We start from the raw sequence: 27742 nt of genomic DNA on the forward strand, positions 1-27742 counted from the left end.
TAATAGGACACTGGAATTATAGAAAGTACATGCTGGTCAAGTTACACCCCTGGTTAGGTCAAGAATTTGGATTGAGGGGGGAGGGGTGTTTCAACAGTGTTTCCCTGTCCCTTGCCACAAAGTACCGAGGGAAGAGGGGCCCAAGCTGAACTCTTGCTCCAGGGCCCATGAGCCTTTTGCTATGCCCCTGATAATGTCCCTCTGATTACTCTGACCTACCTTCTGAATTACAAGTTGACCTAGACATACTGAGTGTTCATGGGGCATTCACTTGTCAAATAAGTTTTGCATCTTGGTAATAATAATCAGCATGGGAATTACTAGAACAAAAGGATCTGTGTGTAATTGGTGAGAAAACACTTGTAGAGCCAATGAAAAGAGTCACGGGAGATTTTGTCAAAACTGGCCATAGCAACCAGATTCCACCTTTCATTTTCCAAAGGTGCTCTGAAAAATGAATGGTAGAATCTGATTTGTTGCTATTGGCAATTAAGCCAGTTTTTCTTTACATCGCGTTTGATAAATCTACCCAAATACAGTACAGAGAAGAGCAACAAAACTGGTAAGCAACATGAATAATTTTAGTTATGTGTAATTTATTCCTGGGAACAGATGTCTGAAAGTAAGCTAATGCTTTGACTAACTGCCTGGGACACTGACCATGAGACTCTATATACTGGGTGAATGGGAGCCTATGAATACATTTACTGTATATGGTTGGAAATAAGAAAATATTATTTTGCTATTGTAATTATGGAGTTTTTTTGCCTTAAAGAAGCACTCCAGGACTTTTTTCTTTGCCCATATAGGACGTTATTAAAGAATAAGATAAGATAGAGGCTGTTGTATATGTCTTGTGATGCAGTTTGTGGGTTGGCAGCCATATTGATTACTTCTTCCCCTCAGATATAGTTTTCCTAATGAATTCTACATTTCCCATCATGCCTGGCTTTGCAGAGACAGAGGGGCATAAATCTCGCAACACTGCACTGCTCTGAGGGTAGCCAAACAGATCAGTGTCCCCTCACACTGCAGTCTCTCTGTGTATTCCTATGTGATGTAGCTTGAGCCTGTCTGCTGCCTGTGTCCTGTCATCTCCCTCTTCCCTGTCAGCTTTTACATGCAGGAGGCAGGGAGACCAGTACAAAACTACATCCTATAGAACTACACTGGAGAGTCAGCACACAGCGATGGCATAGACAGGTGGCGAGAGTCATGAGGTTTATATAACTGCAGCTAATCAAGGTATACATTTACCTACTGTGTATCTGCACTCTTGGTCCTTTAGATAAGGAAGACAATATATTGTCAACAGAATACCGGGATACACAGAGGAAAATGGGGAAAGGGGCCTGAGAGCCGCAGCTGGGGATTTGATAGGTGATGATATTATTCTGTAGTTCACAGAAAGTGAGTCACACAGGAGAGACAGAGTTCCTGTCTACACATCAGAGCAAGCTCTGGGCTGCTGGTCAAACTTGAGGTCACATAACCAGGTTTCCATAATTAAAAGGTTCAAAATGTGTGTATGCAAGTAAGTTAGGGTGTAACAAATTACATTGCTAGAATACTTGTGGTGAGTTAGCAATATGTAAAATAAAATACAATTTTAAAAAATGCTGTACTTTTTTTTAAAAGGGTTGTCCAGCTGAGTTTTTTTTTATTTGCACCCCAGCTAGCTGTACCATACTTACCTGCTCCCTGCCACTTTGTTCTGGCTCCCTGGCTCTCTTCATTGGTTTTCCAGTATCAATCTGTCAACTTCTGCAAGGACACAGTCAAGTGCATCGTTGCAGCCAAAGACTGGCCTCAATGATGACGTGTCCCTAAGCGGCACATGAACTAGCAGTGGTGTACCTTTTGGGAACATGTTAACACTAAGGCAGTCATTGGCTGCAGCAGCACACATGACCCCACCTGTCAAGATGTTTACAGGGTAAAGACCAGAAGACCACTGAAGAGAGGCACGGCGACGTTATGAAGCAGGTAAGCATAGATTCTTCCACAGGTGCTTATGGCAAACAATGAATCTGTATGGAGGCGAGCAATCATAGTAGCAATTGTACAGAGGAGATGATTGACAGATCACCTCTGCCCACGATCTGGCAATTTTTGAGAATGTTCAGTTTCTTCCTGATAATTGTCTGGGCATAATCCTATGTCAAAGGGCCTTTAAAAACATGAATTACCAAGGTCAACATTTCGAGACATTCCTAGTCTAATATATGTGCACATATTTGCCAGCTGGATGCCATTCATAACACACAAGAGTTTAATTAGCAGATATATCAAATTTCGCTCAAAAACTAGTATCTGTGTCTCAGAGGAAAACTCAGTTCTCAAGAGATATCCAATTATTTCCATTTAACAAATGGTCCTACTGATATGAAGTGAAAAAAAAAGTCTGAAGCCAGGAGACCAGAAGAATCTTAGAGATACATGTTGAGGGAGGATTTTCTCAAGAGATGAACCAAGTTTGAAAAGTAATTACCATGATTGCATCTTCTCTGCATTCAACCTTTTAGGTTTTTGTTTGTGAAGAACAAATGTCTCATTAAGTTAATTACTCCAGTGGTTTGGTAATGTCAATTATTTCCCCTACATAATTTACGGTGGAAAATCTGTGCTTGTTAGTCAAGAGCATGATCACATGTGCCAGATTTTTAAAGGGTTTCCAAATTTGTTGGTGTCTATACTAGTTAATCTCTGTTCAGCTCTGCGGAGCATGTATACACTATATAAATGAATAAAATAATAATATAGCTTTGTGGTTACTTCTTACCAGTGGTGCCAGAGGGAGTACCCATACACATAATGTCACTTCTGGTAGTGGTGTGCCATGAAGCCATAGCACTGTTACATAAGTAATGATTACTTGTTTGTATGAAAAATCTTATGAAAGCTACTGTGTGTAAATGTACCCTCAGACTTCTTCATATTTCTGAAGAAAGGAAAAATATCCAGCACTGGAATGATATTCAGTAAAAACTTCATCTTTATTGAACGTAACATAAATCCAAATACAAACAGGACTTCACACGAAGTGGTTGTTGACGCGTTTCGGACAGATGTCCTTAGTCGTATCATTCTTCATATTGCTTACTTGACTAGTGACTTTGTTGCCTTTGGTAACTAATCAGAATTCTGCTTTTATTTTTTTAAATGCATTGGTGACAAAAAAAAGTGATCAATGACTGGTTGCTAAGAGCAACAAGGCAATTTATTCATTCTGAGATGTTTTGGAGTACAAGCCTCAGTACTCTAGATCAAAAGCAGTCTGTCAAAATTATCTGTAGGCACAGAACAACAATGATGTCATTCATTTCTGTAATGTGACTTTTGGTTTTCTGTTTTGACCAATTCAGGTGGAATACGAAGGCTTGAAACATGAGATTAAGCGATTTGAGGAGGATACAGTGCTGCTGAACAGTCAGCTGGAAGATGCAATTCGATTGAAGGAGATTGCTGAACATCAGCTGGAAGAAGCCCTGGACACCTTAAAAAATGAAAGAGAACAAAAAATTAATCTCAGAAAAGAACTCTCCCAATACATAAATATCAATGACAGCATGTATAATAACCACATTAATATTACAGTAGATGGACTGAAATTCTCTGAGGATGGAGAATCCAATAATGAGGACAAAATGAATGGACACATCCATCCCCCTATTGCAAAACTGAATGGCGACTATCGGACTCCTGCAGTTCGAAAAGGGGAGTCACTGCATCCTGTTTCTGATCTTTTCAGTGAGTTGAATATTTCGGAAATGCAAAAACTCAAACAGCAGCTTATTCAGGTAGGTTTCTTGGTCGGCACAGTTATGATCCCAGTGATGTAACACAACCCCAGTGATGTCACAATGATTATTATTATTGTTCATAGGGAATGTCACATACAGATCCCTTTATCCCCTTCTTTCCTGACTTCTCACAGTAAATTGAAGTAATCTGCTCATTGTACTATTGTCTGTGAAGATGCAGCCATTTTAGGGATTGTCCAGTTTTTCTTTTTCTTTTTTTTTAAACATATTTTTTATTTTATTTATATAAATCCTCTTACATGACATTTTCACTGCACGTCACATAATGGTGAGTAAAGAATACATCACATATTATAAGAATATAGACATAATGCAGATACATCGAGGTAGAGCAATCAGTGCAAAACACGTCTAGAAAGAAAAAGTACATGTAAGTAGTAACCCCCCTCCCTCACTCCCTAGCCCTCCCACCCCACCCTAAAAGATGTCTGTTCCTACTCCCCCCCTCTCATAATATACCAAACTGAATTAGCTGAAATTAATTTACGTGGGTAATAACACCGGATACGACCCCCGGATACCACCCGATAATCCCCCAATGCTCCCAGTCAACACCGCCTTTGAGTACCATTCTGTATATCTGAAGGATGTCATTAGTACCTCGATATCTCTCTGTGGGAGATGTTTTTCAATGAAGGTCTGCCATTTACGGAAGAATCCCTTTTTTTTTTTTTTTCTCTTTTTGATGCTCCGTATCAAGTTTGTCTATATACATAAAATGAGACATCTGGGAAACCAGCTCACTAATTTGAGGGGTGCTAGGTTTGAGCCAACAATTTAGAAGGCCACGGAGAGATATCAGCAGGGCCACATCAACTATCAGCCTGGGTTTAGCGGTATCTTCAAAAATGTGAAAAAGTAACGTCCCAGGGCTGTGGGCTAGTGATTCCCCCCATGTGCCCCTAATCCAATCAGACACTGACTTCCAAAAAGTCTGAACAGATGCACATTTCCACACACAATACAGCAAATCTGCCTGATCTGCACCGCATTTCGGGCACTTTGTTGAATAGCCTTCTTTTGGGATCTTTCTTGGAATATTGAATGCATAAATCGCTGAATGCATGAGGCGGAAATGTGACTCTCTCCACCTTTCACAAGGCACTGCCTTACAAACTCTCATCCACCCCGTCAAAACTTCCTTCACTGGCAACGACTCCTTCAGTTTCCTCCCCCATTTTTTGAAAAGGCCAGCCTCTACCTTCTTGTCAGCTGATTCTCTCATAACAAGATATATATCCAGTTTTTCTTTATTAATTACTTTTCCTCAGGGTAGGTCATCAGTATCAGATCGTTATGGTCCAATTTCCAGCCCTTCTGCCGCTTAGCTGTTTGAAGAGCCCTCAGCGTTCCATTTATTGGCAGGGTTACCGAAAGCCCCATTTTCAGCTCAGGACAGGCTGTATTTGCCAGGACTGTCTTTAAAAATCAGGCACAGTCTCTCCAAATTCGGGACAGTTGGGACTTAGCAATCTTTTTATTTTACTGCAGACAGGGCAGAGGGGGGAGGCTCCTGCTGCAGCCAGTTGTCTTATAGTCAAACATAGGATAGTAATGAGGAGGATGAGTAATATGGCTGATCTACTGAGACACAGATAATATTTCTTTATATATTTCTGAGATTTAATTTTAAAAAAAGTGTTGAAATCTGGAGGACATTGACCCATGGTGCAGATTTAATATCTGCAGCGTATAAATGCACAATGCATAGAGTGGAATCCACAGAAAATCTGAGCTTGTGAGCTCAGCCCGAAATGGCTTAGAGTACATCATTTTATACAAGCATGTTGGTATAGCCATGATACGTAGGTATGTGGATCAATCAAATGAGCTTTTGCAGATATAACCTTTTGTTAGATAACCAATAGCCTGTCTTTGGCCCTTATTATACCATGTATGCAGGAAACATGAATAAACCACACACCAAGCTCAGCTGGCATGTTGTAATATTATGGTGCATAAGCAAGCTAGCACTGCAAAATTGTAAACTGCAAAAAGTTAAGTCCTGCCATACTTGCACCTTTTTCTTGTAAAGCATGGTCAGCAAAGGGAGTACCCATAGGAGATAAGCACTAACAGGGAGAATAAGTCCATGCAGATGTTGTCTTTGCTTTAAAGGGGTTCTTTACCTTTTTCGTACTGATGATCTATCCTTTGGATAGGTCATTAGTATCTGATTGGTTTGAGAAAGCAACGGCGCTCGCAGTACTGACTATGTTATGACTATGTTATGTGACCTGGATGTAGCTCAGCCCCATTCACTTCAATGGGGCTAGGGCTGCACCCAGGCCACAAGACAGTCGTGATGTCACTGGTCTCCGGGAAGCTGCGAGACGGCTGTGGAGCTACTGCGTGCTCCGCTGCCTTCTCAAGCAACTGATCAGCTGGAGTCTGACACCTGGGACCCCACCGATCAGATGCTAATGACTTACCCAGAGGACAGATCATCAATATAAAAATGGTAAAGAACCCCTTTTTGAACTCCCAATGCTGTAAGGCTACAGTGCTAATCACTGAGCCACTGTGTATTCATCACAAACCCCAGTTAAACCCCTTACAAATATCTTCCCAATCTGTTGGCCACGAGAATGTGCCCTTCCTGCCTTTGATATGCTAACAAGGGACACAATGACCAAATGGCTGATGGCCATACTGATATCACTGAATGGGTGAATACCACTGGATATCAATATACACTATATCCAATTATAAGGCATATTTGTGTGGTCATCAGGCTGAGGTCCTGGCTGAGAGCAATATTTTCCTGTAACAGGAATCTATCACCGTGACTATTATCTACAGTAATACATGGGTAGTACTACAGATAAGGAGTCCAGTTCACCATTTTTTATTTTCCTACCACCCGGTTCCCCCGCTGTCAGCACTAAGAGCTGCACTGAAATACAAAGTCCAGACTGCTGTGCTAACATAATGGAGAGGACTCATGCACAGCAGTCCTGACAATGTATTTATTTTCTTTTTTTATTAACAATTTTTTATTTTCAAGCAAGTAACATGCTTATATCAGCAGTAATAGAGTACAATCATACTGGGCATAAAAATAAAGATATATGGTATTAAAGCATACCCATAAGGCACAACACTCAAAAGTGTTTTACAAAAAGCACTAAATTAACATAAAGAAAAGGTTAACAAAATTTAAACCCTAAATGCGGGCTTAATCCAGACTAAATACACATTTTATCTATCAATGTAGATCAATAGAGTACAAAAATCCAAAGGATGCTTTTATCTGTAAAGGGTAGGCAAGAGGGGAGAAAATGAGATGGGGGGGGAAGGGGGGGAAGAGGGGTCTTATAGGAAACCTCTATATTTCTTCCATGGAGACCAGATTTCTAAGAAAGCAGGACGAGTATGAGCTTCCCAGTGGGAAAGTTCTTCCAATCTGTATAATTGGTCGACCTTTTGGACCTACTTGGCTTCCTCAGGAACTTCAGTAGATAGCCATGCAGATGCTACTAGGATTCTGACAACGGCTAGAAGTATGAGAAGCAGTGACCTGTATTTTTTGCTAACCTTATCTAAACCTAAGCTAAGAAGGGTCAGGTCTGGGGAACATTGAAGGGAGGTGTTGCAGATGTGGTTACATCTTTTTACTATATTGCACCACCAGTCCTTAATGGCTCCACAACTCCACCATATGTGGTAGAAAGTGCCCTTGGAGGCTTTACATCTCCAGCAAACATTGGAAACATTAGGGAAGTATAAGGCAATATTTTCTGGCGTTTTATACCATCTCATCATGATTTTGTATCCATTTTCTTAGATTCAGACACATCTAGAAATTTTGTGGGGTATAGAGAACATTAATTTGATCTCTGTAGGTGTCAGGAAGCGGTCTAGGTCCTTTTCCCAGGTACCGACTATTGCTGGTTTAGCAGATGATATGGGAGACTTCATCCATTTGTATAAGGATGAAACGAGTCTTTGGGGTGTTTGTTTTGACCCAATTGTTGTGTCAAACCATGAGGACAGGTGTTGCAAGGGGAGGAACTAAGTATAGATGACACTTCAGATATGATAAAATTGTGTGTAAAAGAGAGGGCCATAGATTCCTTCAGATCTTTAAAAAGAAACGGTAGGGGATGGACATTACCATCATCGTTTAGAATCTCTTAGATAAGTAAACCAGGATGTCTAATCTGGGGATGGCTTGTCTCTTTCAAATCCAAGGGGGCCAAATCTATAATATCTTTAAGGGTGAGAAGTGGTGAAGGAGTGGTTAGTACTTTGTTGTGTGAGGAGAACCAGTCCCAAACTGCTACCGTACATCTTATCAAGGGGTTCGGGATTTGGTGGTATAAGGGGAAGGGTTTCCCAGCAAGTAATATAGCTCTGGGGAAGGAGGAAAGAAAGTTTCTTTCCATATTTACCCAGATCTTATGGGGGGGGGGGGCTCTGATCCAGTCCACTACTCTGGCTAGATGTATGGCCTTCATATATAATTCAGGATCGGGGAGATTAATACCTCCTAGGTGTTTGGGCTTAGTGAGAGTGTCAAAGGAAATTCTAGATCGACGTCCTTTCCAAACAAATTTGCAAACTGCTTTGTTAAATTTGTTGAAAAAGGATTTTGGTAATTTGATAGGGAGAGCCTGCATGACATATGTTAATCTGGGCAAAATAAAAGCCGAGACCATATTATTTCTGCCAAACCATGAGAGGTATTGGAGGTCCAATGAGTCCATCTGGGCAATAACAGAGTGCAAAAGTGGGACAAAGTTTAATTTGTATAAGTTCGCGGTATTGGGGGAGATTTTCACCCCTAAGTATGTTAGGAATTGTGTGGACCAGTTGAATGGCGAATTAAGTTTGAGAGACCTAATTGCCGAGGGGGGGAAGCCTCTATGTAGGAGTTGGGATTTGGCGGGATTTACTTTAAAGTTAGATAGGGAACCAAATAAATCTAGCAGGGATAAGATGGATGGGAGGGATTTCTTCGGGTTGGTTGTGAGAATCAAGAGATCATCAGCGAAGGCGGCCAGTTTGATTTCCTGATCACCAACTCTAAGTCCCATGATATCTTTCTGCTGTCTCAGGGCTTGTAGAAGCGTTTCCATTACTAATACAAATATAAGGGGGGAAAGGGGGCATCCCTGTCTAGTGCCATTTTGTATGCGAAAGCTAGGGGATAAAGTGCCATTAACTGATACTGATGCCGAGGAAGAGTGATACATAGCTGTGACTGCATTAGAGAATTGTTTCGGAATGTTGAATTTAGAGAGCGTGAGGTTGATAAACAACCAATCTATTCTATCAAAAGCTTTCTCAGCATCAGTACCTAAGAGGACTATAGGGGTCCCTTTGAGGGAGGAGAAATATAAGGCGTTCAGTATTTTCATAACATTGTCTTTCCCCACTCTCCCTTTAACAACTCCTACCTGGTCAGGATGGATTAGTGAGGGGAGGAATTTTTGTAATCTAATAGCTAACATTTTAGCTAATAGTTTTAAATCGGCGTTAAGCAAAGAGATGGGGCGGTAATTTGAACATAATGAAGGGTCTTTACCAGGTTTGGGGATGATCGTTATTGTGGCTCTAGACATGTCAGATGATACAGGAGTATTGAGTAGGGCATTATTGCAAATTGGGAGAAGGTGGGAAAATAAGATATCAGAAAAAGCTCTGTAATAGGACAGAGGTAGACCATCTGGGCCTGGGCTTTTTCCTATTGGAGAGGATTTTAGTGCCTCCTGGATATCAGGAGGCATGGTAAAGGGAGCAGCGAGTTGGTCACGTTGACTACCTGAAAGAGCTGGAAGATTTAGTGTGCTGAGAAATGAGGAGTTATTTTGCACTTTATCAAGTTTAGGATTTGGGAGGGATGGGGAGGAAAGATTATAAAGGGATTCGTAATAAAGTTTGAACTGTTCTGTGATTTCTTCAGTTTTGAAAAATGGGGAGCCCAACGGGGAAGTTATATTTTGCACAAAACTTGCCATTTTTCTGCGCTTAATTCTCTGTATTTGGTATTTTGTAGCTTTATCACCGTGGGCGAAGATTTTTTGTTGGGAGGCTAAGAAGAATTTAGCAGAGCGTTCATTTAACAGATTTTTTAGCTCCGTTTTAAGCAGCAGTAGTTCAGATAAATGTAATTGGAGCAGGGATATTTTGTGGGTCTTCTCTAGAGTGTTAATTCTGGAGAGGAGGGAGTTTATCTTCTTATCGGATTCCTTTCTCAGATATGAGCAAATACTTATTAGTTGGCCTCTTATATAGGCTTTGTGGGCATCCCACAGAGTGTTAGGAGAGGTATCAGACGTTTGGTTAATGAGAAAGTATTCTCTTAGGAGGGTCATTATTCGTTTTTATGGGTAGCATTGCCCAGGACGGACTCATTGAACCTCCAACCAGTTTTCTTACCCAGTCCCTGAGGAGGGCGGAGGGAGCAGAAGATTGGTGAATGATCTGACAGTGATATGGACCCTATTTTCGCTGAGGAGCAAAGTTGCAGATGATCATTTGAAATCAGAATGTAGTCAATTCTGCTATATGAATTGTTGGCTGCAGAGAAAAAAGAATAATCAATAGTATTAGGGTTAAGGCATCTCCAGACATCGGTGAGTCCTAGGTTAAACAATCTAGCCAGAGTAGCGTGGATTGCCCTAGACGACAGAGCAGATTTTTTCGAGGACGTGTCTATCAGAGAGTTAAAAGGCATGTTCAAGTCACCCGCCAGGATTAATATACCCTCACTATGCTTCTCTACTAGGGAAAGAAGGTCAGCAATCCATCTAGGTTGATCCGCATTAGTTGCATAGGCGTTGACAAAAGTGTATAGCGTTTGGCCAATTTTACCCTTTAGTATAATGTAGCGACCCTCAGAATCTTGAATATGGCTTAAGTAAGTGAAAGGTGTGCCTCCGCGGAAGCCAATGCTGACCCCCCCCCCCCAGATGCCGCTCCATTTGCGCCACAGTGATACCATATGGGGAATCTAGAGAATGAGAGATCCGGGTAGTTATTCTGCTTGAAGTGGGTTTCTTGTAAGAAAACCACAGAACTTTTTTCCTTCCAGAGAAGGGAGAAGATTTGACTGCGTTTAGCGGGAGATCTTAAACCCTTTACGTTATATGAGACTATGGTTAAGTCAGACATGACTTGGATTCAGTAAGGCGGGAGATGTAGCTAAAAGCAGAGAGCATGATAAAGGCAAAAACCCAGCATTATAACATATTGAAAAAAGAACTAAAACTTGAGACCACAATGGGTGGTATAACAACATATTGAGGAGTCGTATGGTTAATACCCAAAAGTAAGTAGTGGGAAGGTGAATTAAATTCACAGGTAACCTGCATCGAGGAGGGAATAGGCAAGAGAGAAAATAAATAGGTTGAATAGAAACAAAAGAACATAAAATGGGGGCTAAAGGAGTAGTTAACAGAACAGAAGTGGCAGTAAGTGAAGGCACATGGGTGAGGGGTAAATGAGATGAGAGATATATGGAAAAATAAGATGGGAGGAGCAATGCATATTACGATAAGTGAACCCCAAATATATCTTTACCAGATACACATGGGAAGTGATCAAAGTAGAGGATAGGACTAGTTATAATGTCCTTTATGATGAAGACTGTTGGAATGAATACAAAGCTCTCAGGTACCATCTTGGGTGGAGTGAGTCTTCTTGGGCGTTATTAAATCTTTAGACTTCTTGGATCTCTGTTTCTTCGGCGTTGTAGTAAGCTCCCAGGGCTGGAGAAAAGGAAGAGGAGGTAAAGCTGAAATATCCTGCACTTTATCCCAGTCTGGAATGTTCAGTGGAGGAGAGTCCAGAGCTGCATATGCTTCTGAGAGATCAGAAAAGGAAGATATCGTGATCCTTCTTCCAGCAACCAGAAAAGAAAGTCCAAATGGGAAGGTCCATCTGTATAGGATCTTTTTATCTTTAAGCAGTGATGTGAGAGGCCATAGAAATCTCTGTTTCTGCAGAGTAGACGGAGATAAGTCCTGGTATATTTGTATAGGGGCTTCCTCCAGGAGGATCGATGGTGCGATTCTGGCTGCTTTTAAAATCGCTTCCTTATCCTGGAAATTCAGGAATCTGAGGATAACGTCCCTAGGAGGGTTATTGTCCTTGGGACGGGGGCGTAAAGCTCTGTGAGCCCTTTCAATAATTTAGTAGATATGTTTTTCTCTCTATATATTTCTCAGAGATAGTGGTTCTCTGGGATAAAGGCCTAATTCTCTGAGTGAGCACATGTAGCTTCCTCTCACTTCCCCAGGTAACATATTACTAACTGAGCAAGGGGCAGATCTAAATCTAACACATAACTTATTATTAACTCTGACTGATCCATACATAGATATGCTGGTACATTATAAGTCATTAACATACTAAATAACATTAAATAACTTTGCACAACAAGTACCATATACTGGGGTAATGCAGACGTTATGAATTGATTGCAAGCAGTTTGCAATGAAGGTTACCAGTTGGGGTGGGGGGGGGGTGGGTCCTTGCACAGTATAACACTGCCAGAAGTAATCATATCAAACTGTGCAGACAGACGTGCCAAACTGGTAACACCCATCTGGACCTTTAGTGCAAACGTCTACCAATTCATTCTTAACTTCTACCAGGAATAATAAAGGAATGGCACATCATAGAGTCATAATAATAAATGTTCCCCAATTGACATTACAAGGATGATGCAACTAGTTATGAAATTAGACATATCAGAAGAGATTACGGGTCCTTAAGAACTGGGCCAGTATCCATTTTTGCATTGTAGTTTTTTACTCCCTGTCTTCCCGGGGCCATAACTTTTTTAATTTTTCCATTCACATAGCCACATGAGGAAGTGTTGTATTGCAGGACAAGTTGTGCTTTCTAATAGCATAATTTAATATTGCATATGATATAGTGGGAAGCTGGAAAAAAATTCCAAATGGATTGGAATAAAAAAAAAAGGGATTTCCACCATAGTAGTGTGGGTTTCGTTTTTACAGCATTCCCTATGTGGTAAAAACTGACCTGTTACCTTCATTTTCTTGGTCAGTACAATCAGAGTGATACCACATTTCAAATTTTTTTTAGTGGTTTTTTTTAAAGCAAACACTTTTTTCTCTGCATCACCATATTCTGTTACCCATAACTTTTTATATTTACACCTACAAAGCTATGTGAAAGCTTATTTTTTGCAAGGTGATCTGTGTTTATTTTTTTGAAATGTGCATGACTTTCTGATCACTTTTTATTACATTTTTGGGGAAGGTGAAGTGCCGAAAAAAATGGAAAATCGGCCATAATGATTTTTTCCATTATACCATCCGCTGTAAGGGATAAATATGTTTATATTTTAATAGTATTGTCATTTTGGATTCGGTGATATCTATGATCTTTTATTTTTTATTGTTTATTTGTAATATAGAGAAAGGGGTGATTTTAATTGTTATTAGGGATGAGCAAATCGACTTCGGATGCTTCATCCGAAGTTGATTCGCATAAAACTTTGTTTTAATACTATACGGAGTGGGATCCTTGGCTCATTGGATCCAATACATTCTAATACTGTACGGAGTGCCCGCTTTGTTCAGTATTAAATCAAAGTTTTATGCAAATCTACTTCAGATGAAGCATCCGAAGTTGCTTTGCTCATCCCTAATTGTTATACATTTTTTTTAGATTTATAAAACTTTTTTTACTTTTTTAAATACTTTTTTAAACATCCACTAAAGGACTTTAACATTACCGTCTGATCAATTCTCCCATAGACTGCAATGAATTACCATTGGAGTCTTTGGGAGATTCACTATCTTGCTTGGGATCCCTGCCCCAGGCAGGGCTCCATAGGAACATCGCTATGACAGACCTGGGAGCCATCATAAGGCCCAAGTCTGCCGCAAAAACTAAACATCTCCTCTGATCTCAGCACTCCCTCCCAGCCGTGGTCGAAATTGATATGTTTGTTAATTGTTGTTAATTGCTGATCATGGACATTTCCTCTGGGTGTCTGGAGCATAAAACATCAGGCACCGGGTAGATATGGCGCCTGCCCAGTTTCTGAGTGGGCGCCATCTTTAAATCCTGGATTTACGGCGCTTGACCTTAAGAGTTTAAGACCCTGTAGTTTCCCTTTCACTGACTGCAGACTCCTCAGTCATTAAATAATCCATCTAGTGTAAAAATAGAAGAATGGGGGCAGAAGGAAGAATGTGATGCATCTGATGCTTTTTTTGTGTCTGTGAGACTGCATGCTGTTAGAATGGAAATTGGGTAGACATCTTTTTTTTTAACAATTGATACACTTTACAATTTGATAGAATGATTTATATTTATTGTGGGCTTAAAAAAATGTGAGATGTGTGTTGGGGAAGGGGGGCAATCCTGTGTAGCATATGGGGGAAAACTTCCTATAAAGTGTGAAAGGGGCTTTCTGGGATTTTAATATTGAGGACCTATCCTCACAATAGGTCATCAATATCAGATCGGCGGAGGTCCAACACCTGGCACCACAGACGATCAGCTGGTTGAAGAGAAGGCTTGACACTGTGCGAGTGCAGCCTTCCCTTCACTGTTTTCCTGCTCTCCGTAGACATCTCAGCGGTGTGCAGATGTAATTACAAGCCGCCCCGTTCACTAGTATGGGGTGGCTCTGTAGTATACACTTGAATAGGCCTCCCCGTAGGTGAATAGGACGGATTGTAATTGCACCTGCTCACGGCTGCGCTGTCCACGGCGAGCAGGCAAACAATGAAGGGAAAGGGGTTAATGACAATCATGTTTTTCTGCTGAAGTTCACAAGAAACAATAGAAAAGGGTTACACTGTGTTTAGTGCGCTCAATACTTCACTACTCAATACTGTTGACATTACTGATTTTAGCTTGTGGATGTTGGACTGAAGTTGCCATAAATATAGACTGCAAGTTCCCGAGGGATAGAGTTCACGTCTACAATATGTAGAATAAAGCTGGGAGATAAAATAGCCTCATTTAACCTCTTAAAGAGGTACTCATGCAAAATAAATCTTCCTAGAATTTTTTTTTATTTAAGTTATACTTTCTGTAGCCCTTTTTCGCTACAGTGCATCTAAAGTAAAAAGGTTTATTGGTTCATTAAAGGGGATGTGTCCCTTCAGCAAGTGGCATTTATCATGTAGGGAAAGTTAATACAAGGCACTTACTAATGTATGGATTAATAGAAACGTAGTGTTGGCTCACCTATTTTCTGCTTATGGTAGGGTGCCTCCAACTAAATTAGACACACCCAGTCTGTGAAAAGCAAAAGTATATAATGTATTGGTGGGTTGGGCACACCTCACTCGGATAAAAGCTATATCGTTAGCGATTTTATTACAACAATATTGTAAATATAAAATATAAATATGTATCTCTATTAAAACATCATACAAATATATGCGCGCAATAACATAAAACCATTCAATGAGCTACAACATATGTCTGCTCAGACATATGTATTAGACCCATATAGTGTATCAGAACATAACAAAATAAACTATATCGATGCAAGTGAGAATCAATTTCATTAATATAAATATATGATGAAAAGTCTGTTCTCTTCTCTATTCAATATAGGTTATCGTTGATGTAACAAACTGTGTAGGGCTATGATGTTCCACACTAAATATGGGTGGCAGTAGCAAAGTTCAAAGTTTAGTAACCCAAAACAGTCATACCGTTATGTCTTTTAGACTGTGATCCTGTGATTGATATAGTATACTGGTTCTGTTATTGTCTTTTAAGTTATCCACAGATTTGAAACAGTATCCACAAATTAAGAGCAATGTCCCTTTGGTCCAAACTTTTACATCAATATTCATATATGTAGATATATCGATGTACTACTCACGATTGGATGTCATCTCGTGAGTAGTACATCGATATAGCTACATATATGAATATTGATGTAAAAGTTTGGACCAAAGAGACATTGCTCTTAATTTGCGGATACTGTTTCAAATCTGTGGATAACTTAAAAGACAATAACAGAACCAGTATACTATATCAATCACAGGATCACAGTCTAAATGACATAATGGTACGACTGTTTTGGGTTACTAAACTTTGAACTTTGCTACTGCCACCCATATTTAGTGTGGAACATCATAGCCTACACAGTTTGTTACATCAACGATAACCTATATTGAATAGAGAAGAGAACAGACTTTTCATCATATATTTATACTAATGAAATAGATTCTCACTTGCATCGATATAGTTTATTTTGTTATGTTCTGATACACTATATGGGTCTAATACATATGTCTGAGCAGACATATGTTGTAGCTCATTGAATGGTTTTATGTTATTGCGCGCATATATTTGTATGATGTTTTAATAGAGATATTGTTGTAATAAAATCGTTAACTATATAGATTTTATCCGAGTGAGGTGTGCCCAACCCACCAATATATTATATACTTACTAATGTATATTTATTATCCATATTGCCTCCTTTGCTTGCTAGATTCATTTTTTTTAGCACACTATACATGGTTACGACCAACCTGCAATCCATCAGCGGTGGTCATGCTTGCACACTATAGGAAAAAGTGCCGGCATTTCAGGTGGCCAGGACCGTGGGAGCACACATAGGCTGGTGCTTTTTCCTATAGTGTACAAGCACGACCACTGCTGCTGGATTGTAACCTTGGAAACGAGACATGTATAAAATGAATCCAGCAGCAAAAGAAGCAATATGGATAATAACAATACATTAGTAAGTGCCTTGTATTAACTTTATCTATATGATAAATGCCATTTGCTGAAGTGAGACAACCCCTTTAAAGGAATAATTTTTCTCTTAATAAGAAAAATCTTCGTAACGTAAAGATAATTAAGCAACTTTGCTAATAGTCACAGCTCCTTTTTGGACCTAGGTGTCTCAATTCCAACAGACTACAACCAAATCAATTCTACACCCCCCCCCCCCCCCTATTAAATTTTTCATTCACATAGGCACATAAGGACTCACACCTATCTAACGTTGCTGCCATATCCTACCGATATGCTACCAATGTATAATCTCTGTATATTTTACCTTATGTGTGACCCTTCTCTTATTGTTACTACTGGTAAAAGTATTTGTAACTGTGTCATGGACTGAGTACAGTATATTGCTTGAAAAACACTACAGCTTCCTCAAACTATAGTGTTAAGTTTAATCTGGAAGAAAGCCAGGAGAGCAGGGTTCTTGCTTGAAGCTTGTAGTTTACTGAGACAATCGATTGGATCACATAGCAAGTACTGAAGCACGATAGTAAGGGATGCCAAGATGATGAATTCTTCCTTTACAAATAGCACAAAGGGGAATAATTCTCAGTCTTGTTTTACCCACTGCTAAAACTTAAAGGGATTTTTGGGATTTTGATATAGGCAGGCTCGGACTGGCCCACAGGGGTACAGGGGAATCCCCCGATGGGCCCCTAGTCTCCCACCTCCTGCACAAATGATACATAGCACAGAAGAGTAACAGCACTACATATAGATAGGCAGAGTACAGCAACTCAACCAGCCTATGTTCATATAAAAAACTGGGTGGATTATTTAACAGTGTACTATTAAGTGTTCTTGCATGGCAAGACCACTTACTGTTATGTATATTCTTATTATTATAGCCAAATTTACCACCCTAACTCCTCCCACAGTTTTTACACTACATAGACAGTAATATACCGAAACGTGCGGATTCTTCCCGATTGGTGTGCTATTACTTTGTTGAACATTTCACCGAATGGTTCATGAAATATCTGAGTTTTTGTGGTGAAATTGGTCCCATAGGAATGAATGGCGGAATGTTCAAAACTAGAGTGGGAGCTGACAAAGGCTAGAGTGGGAGCTGAAAAATCAGGACATGATTTCTAAACTGCCACCACTCCCTTATTTTCAAGCCCACCTACACAAATCTTATATCAAAACGTTCAGCTATCCCTGCTGCCACTAAAAATGTCCATGGCTAAGCCATAGTCCTTTCAAAGGCATACTAGGCATCAAATGTTGGTCTGGGTCTTGTGATTCTGGGTCTTGTGATTCTCACAATATAAAACTCTTTGCTGTAGGATTTATAATTTTTTAACTACAACCGTTTGAAGATGGCAACCGCCAGTGAAGTGAGCAAGTTGGAGCAGTTTGTTTTTAACCACTCTTCTCTGCCCTTGCTGTAGAGTGAGTTGCCCTAGGAACTCAGGTGTGTGAGCAGCCAGCAGAGTGACAAAAGCTAGAGTGTGAGCTGAAAAATCAGGACATAATTTCTAAACTGCCTCCACTCTCTCATTTTCAAGCCCATTGGCTGCTAATGTTTTTATAAATGTATGTTTTCATGTAACTGTGAAGCACTTTGGGCAACAACATTGCAATTAAATGTGCTATATAAATAAATAAAAGTTTAAATGCATTTCTCACTCTATTAAGCTTGCCATGTGCACTTTTTAAATTTGATCAATCAATTGGTTAGTGTAATGTTTACTATCTTTACTCACTCCAAACACTCCACACAGTTACTCTACCCACTCCATAAAGTTACTCTGCCCAGTCCAAACTTTCCACAGTTACTCCAGCCACTCCAACCACACAACAGTTACTCAAGCCACTCCACCCAGTTACTCTGCCCACTCCAGTTGTAGACTACTGGTGGAGGCAAGAACACTTCACACAATTTCCCAAGAAATTGTAGCTTTTCTAGTTATAGATGCATTGGTTGGCTGAGATGACTTCTAGACAGCAAGGCAGACCAGCCGGTATCCTAATTTCCTTATAATGAATCACCTAGTAACATCTTGCTGCTGTCTGCTTCTGCGTAACTGGGTAATATTTGCATGTATCTGTATAGTGGGCTCCCGAAATGAATTTCACTAGTGGGCCCCAGGCAACCCAGTATAACATTGGATATAGGTGATCAATATCAGATTGGAGGTAGTCCAACCTCTTCCTTGGCCAGTGATGTTGCGTTGATTGGTCCCATTGCCTAGGCACAGCTCAGTCCTATTCAACACAGCCACTATAAAATGGTCAGTGCTGAGCATGACAAGCTGTGAGAAGGCCACAGCGCCCACCAGCTTCCTCAAACAGCTGATCAGCGGGGTGCCTGGAGTCGGAACCCCCACCAATCTAATATTGATGACCTAACCTAAGGATAGGACATCAATATAAAAATCCTGGATAATCCCTATAACATTCATTTAACCCCTTGCTGACAGAGGAGTTTCCATTTTTTGCTACCTGCCTTCTATATATGTGTGCAGACAGCCTATTGCACACCTTATATATATATATAGTGTTGAGTGAATCAACGTTCATGAAGTGGACTTCGATCCAAATTTCAGGAAAAATTTAATTTGTAGCGTCATACATACCTCCTCCATTTGAGCACAAAGAGGCTGCAGTGGCCTTCTTGCTTGAAGATCCCGTGCACGTATGACGTCACCATGCTGCCCGCCTCTTCACACTCACATAGAGGAGGCAAGTATGATGACATTTTTTTTATTTGTGATCAACCCCTGAAAGGCCTTAATATTCATCTCAATCAGCGATCAGTGATTCAATGACTGGGGGGGGGGGGGGAGGGAGTTTTTCTGCAGCGCAATCACAGTTCCCTGTCATTGCACCCGCTATTTTCAAAGAAATGTAATTAGTCCCGAAGCAATTTTTTTTGTCAAATTCGACGAAGCAGCCAAATCAAATATTTAAGAACTTTGCTCATCTCTACTGATATGCCCACCAAGCCAGTTTACAACAAGTGATTTACTTCATGAGCTATGCTCTGCCAACATCGAAAGTAGGAAGCGGTCATAAGAATGGGACTCAACTGTGTAGATGTTGCAGTGATAAGTTGTATGTACATCTATGAGTGCTAGCATGGAATTAATTGATGGTATGGAAACCATTATCTGATCCATACTAGAGCTGTGCTAAAATAATATATTCAGTGTGTTTGGATGTAGCACATTAGGCGTGTATAGTTACAATCCAGCTAAGCAGCAAGAAGAGTAATATTAATGTAAATGATAAATCACAGTATTACTCACAACACAGGCTTATGCTGCATATCAACAAAGAAAAAGTACACAGTAATAAAAATATTCACAATATCAGAAATAGACACTTTCAAGGAGTTTTGCCATTTTTAACTTGTTCTATTTCTGCCATTATTGGATTATTATTAAATAATAGCATTTCTTTTTTTTTTCTTTTTTTTTACAGTTAAATGTGAAGTTTAATGAAAAGTAAAACAATATTGAGAATTATTAAACTTTTTGCTATTCGGAAAAAGTATAAATATCACATTTACCCCTGGGGATCCCTGTATCTATTTTTTAAGATGGTTAATTCATACAGTATTATAATTTCCCATCTTCGGTGTCTTCCAGTACATGATTACAAACTTAGTTTCAGAACTATAACAATGGTTTGGAATAAGGTAATGTGCAATATATGGGAAAGCACATGAGACACATTCAGGACAAAGACATAATTCCTTGAAACATTTGGAAACCACCCAAAACAGATTGACGCATGAGAAAGTTGGTGAAGAAGATAATAAAAGAATAAGACAGTGACAGGAAAATAACAAGGCAATTCATTCTTCACAAAATATAGATCCCGTGAAAGTGACTTTTTGTGCATTCTCACTTATTATGAGCATCACACAAAATATGTTACCTCTCAAGTTGAAGGGGTTTTCTGAATATTTTATACTGATGATCTATCCTCCGGATAGTACAATAAATCTGTGGCACTTTTCTTTGAAGAGGCAAATCTGGTTACATTTATAAGTACGTATGAGAATTTAACATTATTCTCAGCATGAATCAAAAGGAATCCAGACTCTTTTAAGCAATGTTGCGCTCAATTGCAGACCTCTATCAAGCCAAATCTGGAATGGACAGGAGTGGAGTGAAGAGCAGCGAGGCTGCCGCATACATGCTGAGCAACTTCAAAGAAGTGTGCCACAAATTTATTGCACTAGTATTCGGACTGAAGAGTCCTATGTGAGCATCTTCGAATTACAAGGTGTGCAGTACTATTTCTATTTGGACTGTCCTCAGGATAGGTTACCAGTATCTGATATTTTGGGATCCACTCCTAATGGCGTCCCCACGATCTGCTGCTTGACTTAATGTGGCGTCCTGTAGCTTACTCTAGGCCAGTGACCCCACGTCAGTCATGTGACCTAGCCGAGGCTCAGTCCCGCTCAAGTGGCTGGGACTGAGCTTCAACACCAAGCACAGCCACTATCAAATGGATGGTGCCGTGCTTGGTAAGATGATACCAGTGAGCACCGCTGATTGTAGGAGTGCCAAGTGCCAGATCTAAGCAAGGTGCATTCAGCAGAGCCAACATTATGTCATGAAAAGCCTGTTTTATTTCTAGAGCAATTTCATCAGTTTGGTACAAATGTATGGCTGAAAGAATTGTTCATGGGTTTTGGACCACGTAGACAGCTGGAATAGTAATTTTATTAATAGCTCTTAGATCATGTACTAGATTCCACTTGAGCCCCTCTGATTTCCTTGCTTTGGATACTTGTATGGTATGGTTAGGACCCCCTGAAACTTCCACCGTTTGCGTATATGATGCAGTAGTTGTTTGATTATGGATGGAGTAGAGGTAACACTCCTGTATTCTGAGATTTCTGAGTTGTGTTATCTAATATAAGCAAACACCTTCAATTGCTTTTCAATGGCTTTTGTCTCAAGATAACGCGATGAGTTAAGAAATTTGAGTTAAGAGCTGCTCCATCTGTACTTACACTCACCAGGGATATAGTTTGATTTGCAGTAGGTATCCTGGATCTGTGACATTTAGAAAAGATATTGCAGCTTTTGTATCTATAACGCAAGGATCTAAAATACTATTCTCCTTATTTGAGAAAAATCATTCGTCTTCGGGTTGTAAAATAATTGCCTTGAGTTCAGGGACAATATTTGCATTTTCTAACGCTGAGACACCATGGGTCATCCTAACCTAGTGATACATACAATCCCTCGCCAGATGTTTCCTGCATTCTATATACCTATGGATGTGATAGTTTGAGCAATCACTTTTTGCAGTCTGACTTTGGGCTTACCTCCTCTTCCACCTCTGCCTCAGCCCCTTCCCCCTCTATCTTAGCAATTACCTCAGGGCAGGGATAACATAAACTACTCTGAATGGCAGATGGAGGAGCTACAACAGGAGCTCCACAAGGGGATACCTGCACCGTGAACACTGGGACTGCAGTCAAAATAGGCAGTGTGGATGATGTAGCAGGGGAATTCTGAGCTTATGGAATTATTTTAGAGATGTATCAAAACTGATGCAAATGAAAAGCCTTAGTTGCCCATGCAAGACTATATTTTTCCTGTCTAAAATAATGGATCTAAGACGGAAATGGCTAAGACAGATGCCATAAGTGCATAATGGAAGCTTTAAATGCAACATAAGTTTTGATGACGTAAGTTGTTTGGTGACATCCTTTCTATTTGTACATTCATAGTGTGTGTGTATATATATATATATATATATATATATATATAATTTTTTTTAACTTATCTGCAGTACTACTAATTTATTACTGTGGACAATAGGCTAAAATCCTGGTGAGAGATTCCCTTAAACATTGCAGCTTGGCAATGCCTTCTGAGTGGGCACCATCTTTAAATATCTGACATCCGCCTTACATATATGGTGGGTGTCTGGAAGGAGTTAGGGCAGAAACGTCTATTTCTTCTATTTCTGCACCAATTAAAACATAACTTTTACTTCTAGATATTATAAAATAATACCCTTCAACATATAGATGATAACATGCTGTGCCAAATAGAAAAAGCAGAGCCTTACTTTGGACGTGTTCAGGATAGTACCATCCAAATAAAAAAAGATGCAACAACTTACAGTTTGGAGACTGAAGGCTTGGATACTTGGCATACGAGAAGTGAGGTCAGGACAGCGGGAATATTTTAACATAACCCCATTATTAAGAAAAGGGAAATCCTTGCACTCACATAAAATGTATTTATTTGCATAATCTTATATATAAAGCGCTAATTCACCTACAGCCCAAGAACATGAATGGCATATCCCTTTAAATATGCCATTCTACTTGCCTTCAGTTGTTCTAACCGTTGCCATGGCTCCCCCCAGTCCCTATATATGCTCCCTGGTGCACTCCATACACTGGAAGCATCATCGGCAGGAGCACTGACGCACTTCCGGTTCTGGAATCACATGCGCATTCCATGCTCTTTGCATGCGTTCCACTGACCGGAAGTAGCGGTTTTATTAGTAGCGGTTTTATTAATTTAAGATTAGCTGTCTGAGGAGGAGGGGTGTTCCATTAGCGCCAAATTCAACCTATTTGAGGCTGAATCATCATTATGTGAGTGCACCTTACTACACCAGGATGCCTATATAATTCTGCCACTATCATTCTAAGCATCTAAGCATTCATCATATCCACTGGCAGGGTCACAGTAGGTGACAGCAAGGGCTTAGCTACTGAGACGTGGGGTCGTCCCTTTCGGGCGGGTGCTCCGCCTTTAGGCAGGGGTAGCTTCCACAGGGTTACATCAGGGAAAGATTCCCCCCTGTCCTGACCTCACTTCTCGTATGCCAAGTATCCAAGCCCTCGGTCTCCAAACTGTAAGTTGTTGAATCTTTTTTTATTTGTCCAAAGTAAAGCTCTGCTTTTTCTATTTGGCACAGCATGTTATCATATCTTCTATATGTTGTGGGGTTTTATTTTAATGTCTAGGAGTAAAAGTTATGTTTTAATTGAAAAGTCATTTTCTTCTGTGACAGGTATTTCGTGCACTTTCCAACTCTATCGTTTATTTTTCAGTGATAGCTATTTCTGCACCATCAATCTGCCTTTTGACCCCTTACTCGACAATGTTTTTTTTCAGTAGAAAGATTGCACATATTATCTTATCATATGCTGTTCTTTGCATCTTTTGAAGCCACTACTTTTTTTATGCACTTCTGAGGACATTATTAGTTTCCTCCAATCCAGACAAGCTTCATACTCTATTGGAACATAACCAGTTCTACAATATGCTAAAAAGAATCACCAAAAATTCTAAAAAAAAAAAACACATAAATGTGATTTAAACAATAGGTTAATTTTTTATGTTTCATTGCCTTTAACTTAGATTATACATGTAAATTAATAGAATGTAGAGAAAACTAATTGTGAGAATGCTGTATTGTATGCCATAGAATGCAGTGCTTCACCAATATACATCTTTGCTTGCAGTCAATGAATGGTAAAATTTTTGTTTACATCCGGAAGCAAAAAAAAAATTGATCTTGCAATGTGTTGCACACAGCCATAGGCCTCATTATAACAGTTCTTTTTTACACTAAAGTTGGCAAGGTGATCATCTGGTGAGTACACCAATACAAGAACTTTTGTTTTCAAATGCTCTCTGCTGTGGTTCATAGAGGTCCCAAGCAGAGGGACTACAAAATAGTATTTCCATTCACTGAGAGAATGCAGAGGTATTAAATTGTGGGGAACCAGTGGGTAAGATCCTGAGAAATTCCAAACTTTTACCAACTTGGAGTTCAGATGTCATACACTATTTGCTGTCTTTGTATTTTCTCATAGTAACACAAGTGTTCTAATTATCGATTCTTTTTTTGTTTGTAGGTGGAACGGGAGAAGGCAATATTACTAACCAACCTGCAAGAGTCTGAGACTCAGTTGGAACATACAAAAGGAGCCTTAACTGAGCAACATGAGCGGGTTCATAGACTTACAGAACATGTGAACACAATGAGGAGGCTTCACAGTGGCAAAGAGTTGGACTCTGATAAAGCTAAAGTTTCAGAAGATGAAACCCATGACTATGAAGTAGATATCAATGGACTGGAGATCTTGGAGTGCAAATATAAAGTAGCAGTAACCGAGGTGATAGACCTCAAAGCTGAACTAAAAGCCTTAAAAGAAAAATACAATAAACATATAGAGGGCTACACAGAGGAGAAATCAAAGTTGAACTCGAGAATCCAGATGTATGATGAACAAGTAACAGGACTTGAGAGGGCAAGTAAGGAAAGTGGAGAAAAACTACTTGTTATGGAGAAGGAGCTTCAGATTATGACTGCTATTGCAAATGAAACCCATAATACCCTTAATACTGCTCAAGATGAGCTAGTGACTTTTAGTGAAGAACTAGCCCAACTCTACCACCATGTTTGTCTCTGCAACAATGAAACACCAAATAGAGTTATGTTGGACTACTATAGGCAAAGTAAAGTAACTCGCACTGGAAGTTTAAAAGGTCCTGATGACCCTCGAGGACTACTTTCACCAAGGCTAGCTAGGAGAGGTTTGGCTTCTCCACTTGAAGCGAGAAGTCCGTCTGAACCAGTACCAAATGATAGCATAGAATCCAGCAAAGAACTAACCCCTCAGAAGTCTGCTACTGTATCCCCTGTCATCACTGCCCCCCCATCCTCCCCTGTATCTGACGCTAGCGATATTCGTAAAGAGCCAATGAACATCTACAACCTCAATGCCATTATCAGGGATCAAATCAAACACTTACAGAAGGCTGTGGACAGGTCCTTACAACTGTCACGTCAGCGAGCTGCAGCTAGGGAACTAGTGCCCATGATTGATAAAGACAAAGAAGCCTTAATGGAAGAGATTCTCAAACTGAAGTCTCTGCTTAGTACCAAACGAGAGCAAATAGCAACCCTCAGAGCAGTATTAAAAGCAAACAAACAGGTAATAACCGCAAGTTCATCCAAACAAAAGAATACATAGAGTCTGTTTATGTGTAGTGCCAGTTTCATACGGTTCTGATAATGCCATACTTTGATTTCATATTAGGACTACAACCTCAGGACTCTCTGACTCTTGCCATATTATGTCTGTGTGAAACTGATTTAGTTCAGAGTGTTCTAAGTGGTCAAATACTCAAGTACCAAAGGAGTAGTATTTTTTTCAAAATTGACCAGCTGAATATTTTAATATCTAGCAAGTTAATGTGAACTCTGTCTGTTGCAGTTTAACTGAAGCCACTACTAGGGGGAGCTCACTGCATTTTGATTGACTAAACTGGATAATACTGCAAATCAGTGTTCAGTAGTAGAGGCTTCAACCATCTGAAGGGGTTTTCCAGTGCTATGATATTGATGGCCTATTCTCAGGACATTTTCCACTGTGTTGTTTCCCTATCCCAATGACATCATGGCCACATCAGAGGCATGGCAAGCTTGTAAGGCTCTGCCCTGTCGACACAACATCATTAATGACCTTGCCACTGCGGGCAGTATTCTGCTCATTCTCTTGGAGCCCACCCTGTAATCATGATGTTAGCATTCACACGTCAGTGTTTTGGTCAGTGATTTCCATCAGTGATTGTGAGACAAAACCTGGAGTAGAGGCGACACAGAAATAAGGTAGAAGGGAAAGATCTGCTCCTGTTCTTTTTCTATAGCTGCACCTGGTTTAGGCTCAAAATCCCTGCTGGCAATTATTGACCAAACACTGTCTGTGTGAATAAGGCATTAGGGTGGGGTTGGATCTGTGATGTCCGAGCTGGGAGGAGAAGGAGAGACAGAGACCTGATGCTACAGACACTCCCCGAGTACAGGGATGTAAACTTTGGGTGCCAGTCCCAGATCACAATTACTCTGGAGGAGTAAAAATCCCCTTATAACTTAATAATTGACTTATACAATGCAGTAAGGTTGAATGCTGGTGTTATTTAATTATTTTGTGTAACTGGAAAACCCCTTTTAGGGAGTGCGTTTTTAAAGTAAACTGGCTTGACATCCTGACTGATCCTTTTAGCAGAAGTTTGTCAAGAACATTTGCAGCGACATTTAGTAAGAGTCAGTGTACTACCGGAAAAAAATAAGATGTGAGATATGTTGAAGTGCTTACTTTTCTGACTGTAGTCCCTTAACATTTGACAAGCATGTGGTACACCGGTCTTGATATCACCTGTGCTACCAGAGGATGTACTTAATTTATCACAAGTCCTCGACCTAACACTGGACCTAAATATATGTTAAGCGTCCATTTATATCCATTCACTTTGCTGATAGGCTACCAAACATGCCAATGTGGGTTCCAGTTGTGAGACAAGCTTTCTGTACCCACAGCAGGGGTTTCAGAAGAACCCCCACTTCGATCCCAATACATAGTCATTTTATCACTTTCTGGCACCCCCCTTTCTAACCAATCCCTGCCATCTGTAATATATACTTCACATTTCCATCGACCCGCATACCCTCCACGGATCTCATTGCAAAGCTGGCGGGACTGTCTACCATGTGATTGCAATATGGTCTGCAGTTAATCTCCATCTATCATTTGATCATGTCAGCAGGATCAACCCCATGAAACCTGTTGAAGTATTCCCATGACTTTTGTTCTTTATGTGAATAAGGGATTCCGTGCATCAAGGAGTACCTCAGTCCCCCTGTGATAGCCATGCCCTTCATTGCACTGAAGCCCTCATTTGTGGAACAAATGTATTTTTCACAAGACAGTTATCCATTTAATCAGCAGTATCAACCCTGTGCGGCATTATGCCTAGTTTAAAAGGATTGATCCTGACAGGTGCATTTTAAGTCCATAAATTCTGTATCTCCACCCTCCCCTTAATGGCACCCTAGGCAGTCACCTATACTTTCTACTGTTGGAGCATTGAAAAACGTAGACATCATGAGATTCTTTGAAGTGATCTTATTTCATCATAGAAATCAAGTAAAAAATCATATGGTTCAACAATTGATTTTCCAAAGGCACTATAAGCACAAGCATGCCATCAATTAAAAGATTAGTGTTGAGCGCGAATATTAAAAAAGCTAATTTTTATCTCGAATATCGCAACTTCGCTAATTTTTATCGCGAATATTTAGAATATAGTGCTAGATATTTGTTTTTCGAATATTCGTCATTTTTTCTATCTGAACCTATGATTCTTCCCTGCTTCTTG

General features: G+C 40.0%; 1 protein-coding gene across 1 annotated transcript in view; it reads left to right on the plus strand.

Annotated features, from left to right (window-relative positions):
* Positions 1 to 27742, plus strand: part of BICD1 (BICD cargo adaptor 1) — a 194057-nt gene that overhangs the window by 124439 nt on the left and 41876 nt on the right. Inside the window, exons 4-5 of the mRNA XM_044277450.1 lie at positions 3366 to 3800; positions 24436 to 25518. Of these exons, the coding sequence (XP_044133385.1) occupies positions 3366 to 3800; positions 24436 to 25518 (1518 nt within the window). The remainder of the gene's footprint in view (positions 1 to 3365; positions 3801 to 24435; positions 25519 to 27742) is intronic.

This window comes from Bufo gargarizans, chromosome 2 (assembly GCF_014858855.1).
Source record: "Bufo gargarizans isolate SCDJY-AF-19 chromosome 2, ASM1485885v1, whole genome shotgun sequence".
NCBI lineage: Eukaryota > Metazoa > Chordata > Amphibia > Anura > Bufonidae > Bufo > Bufo gargarizans.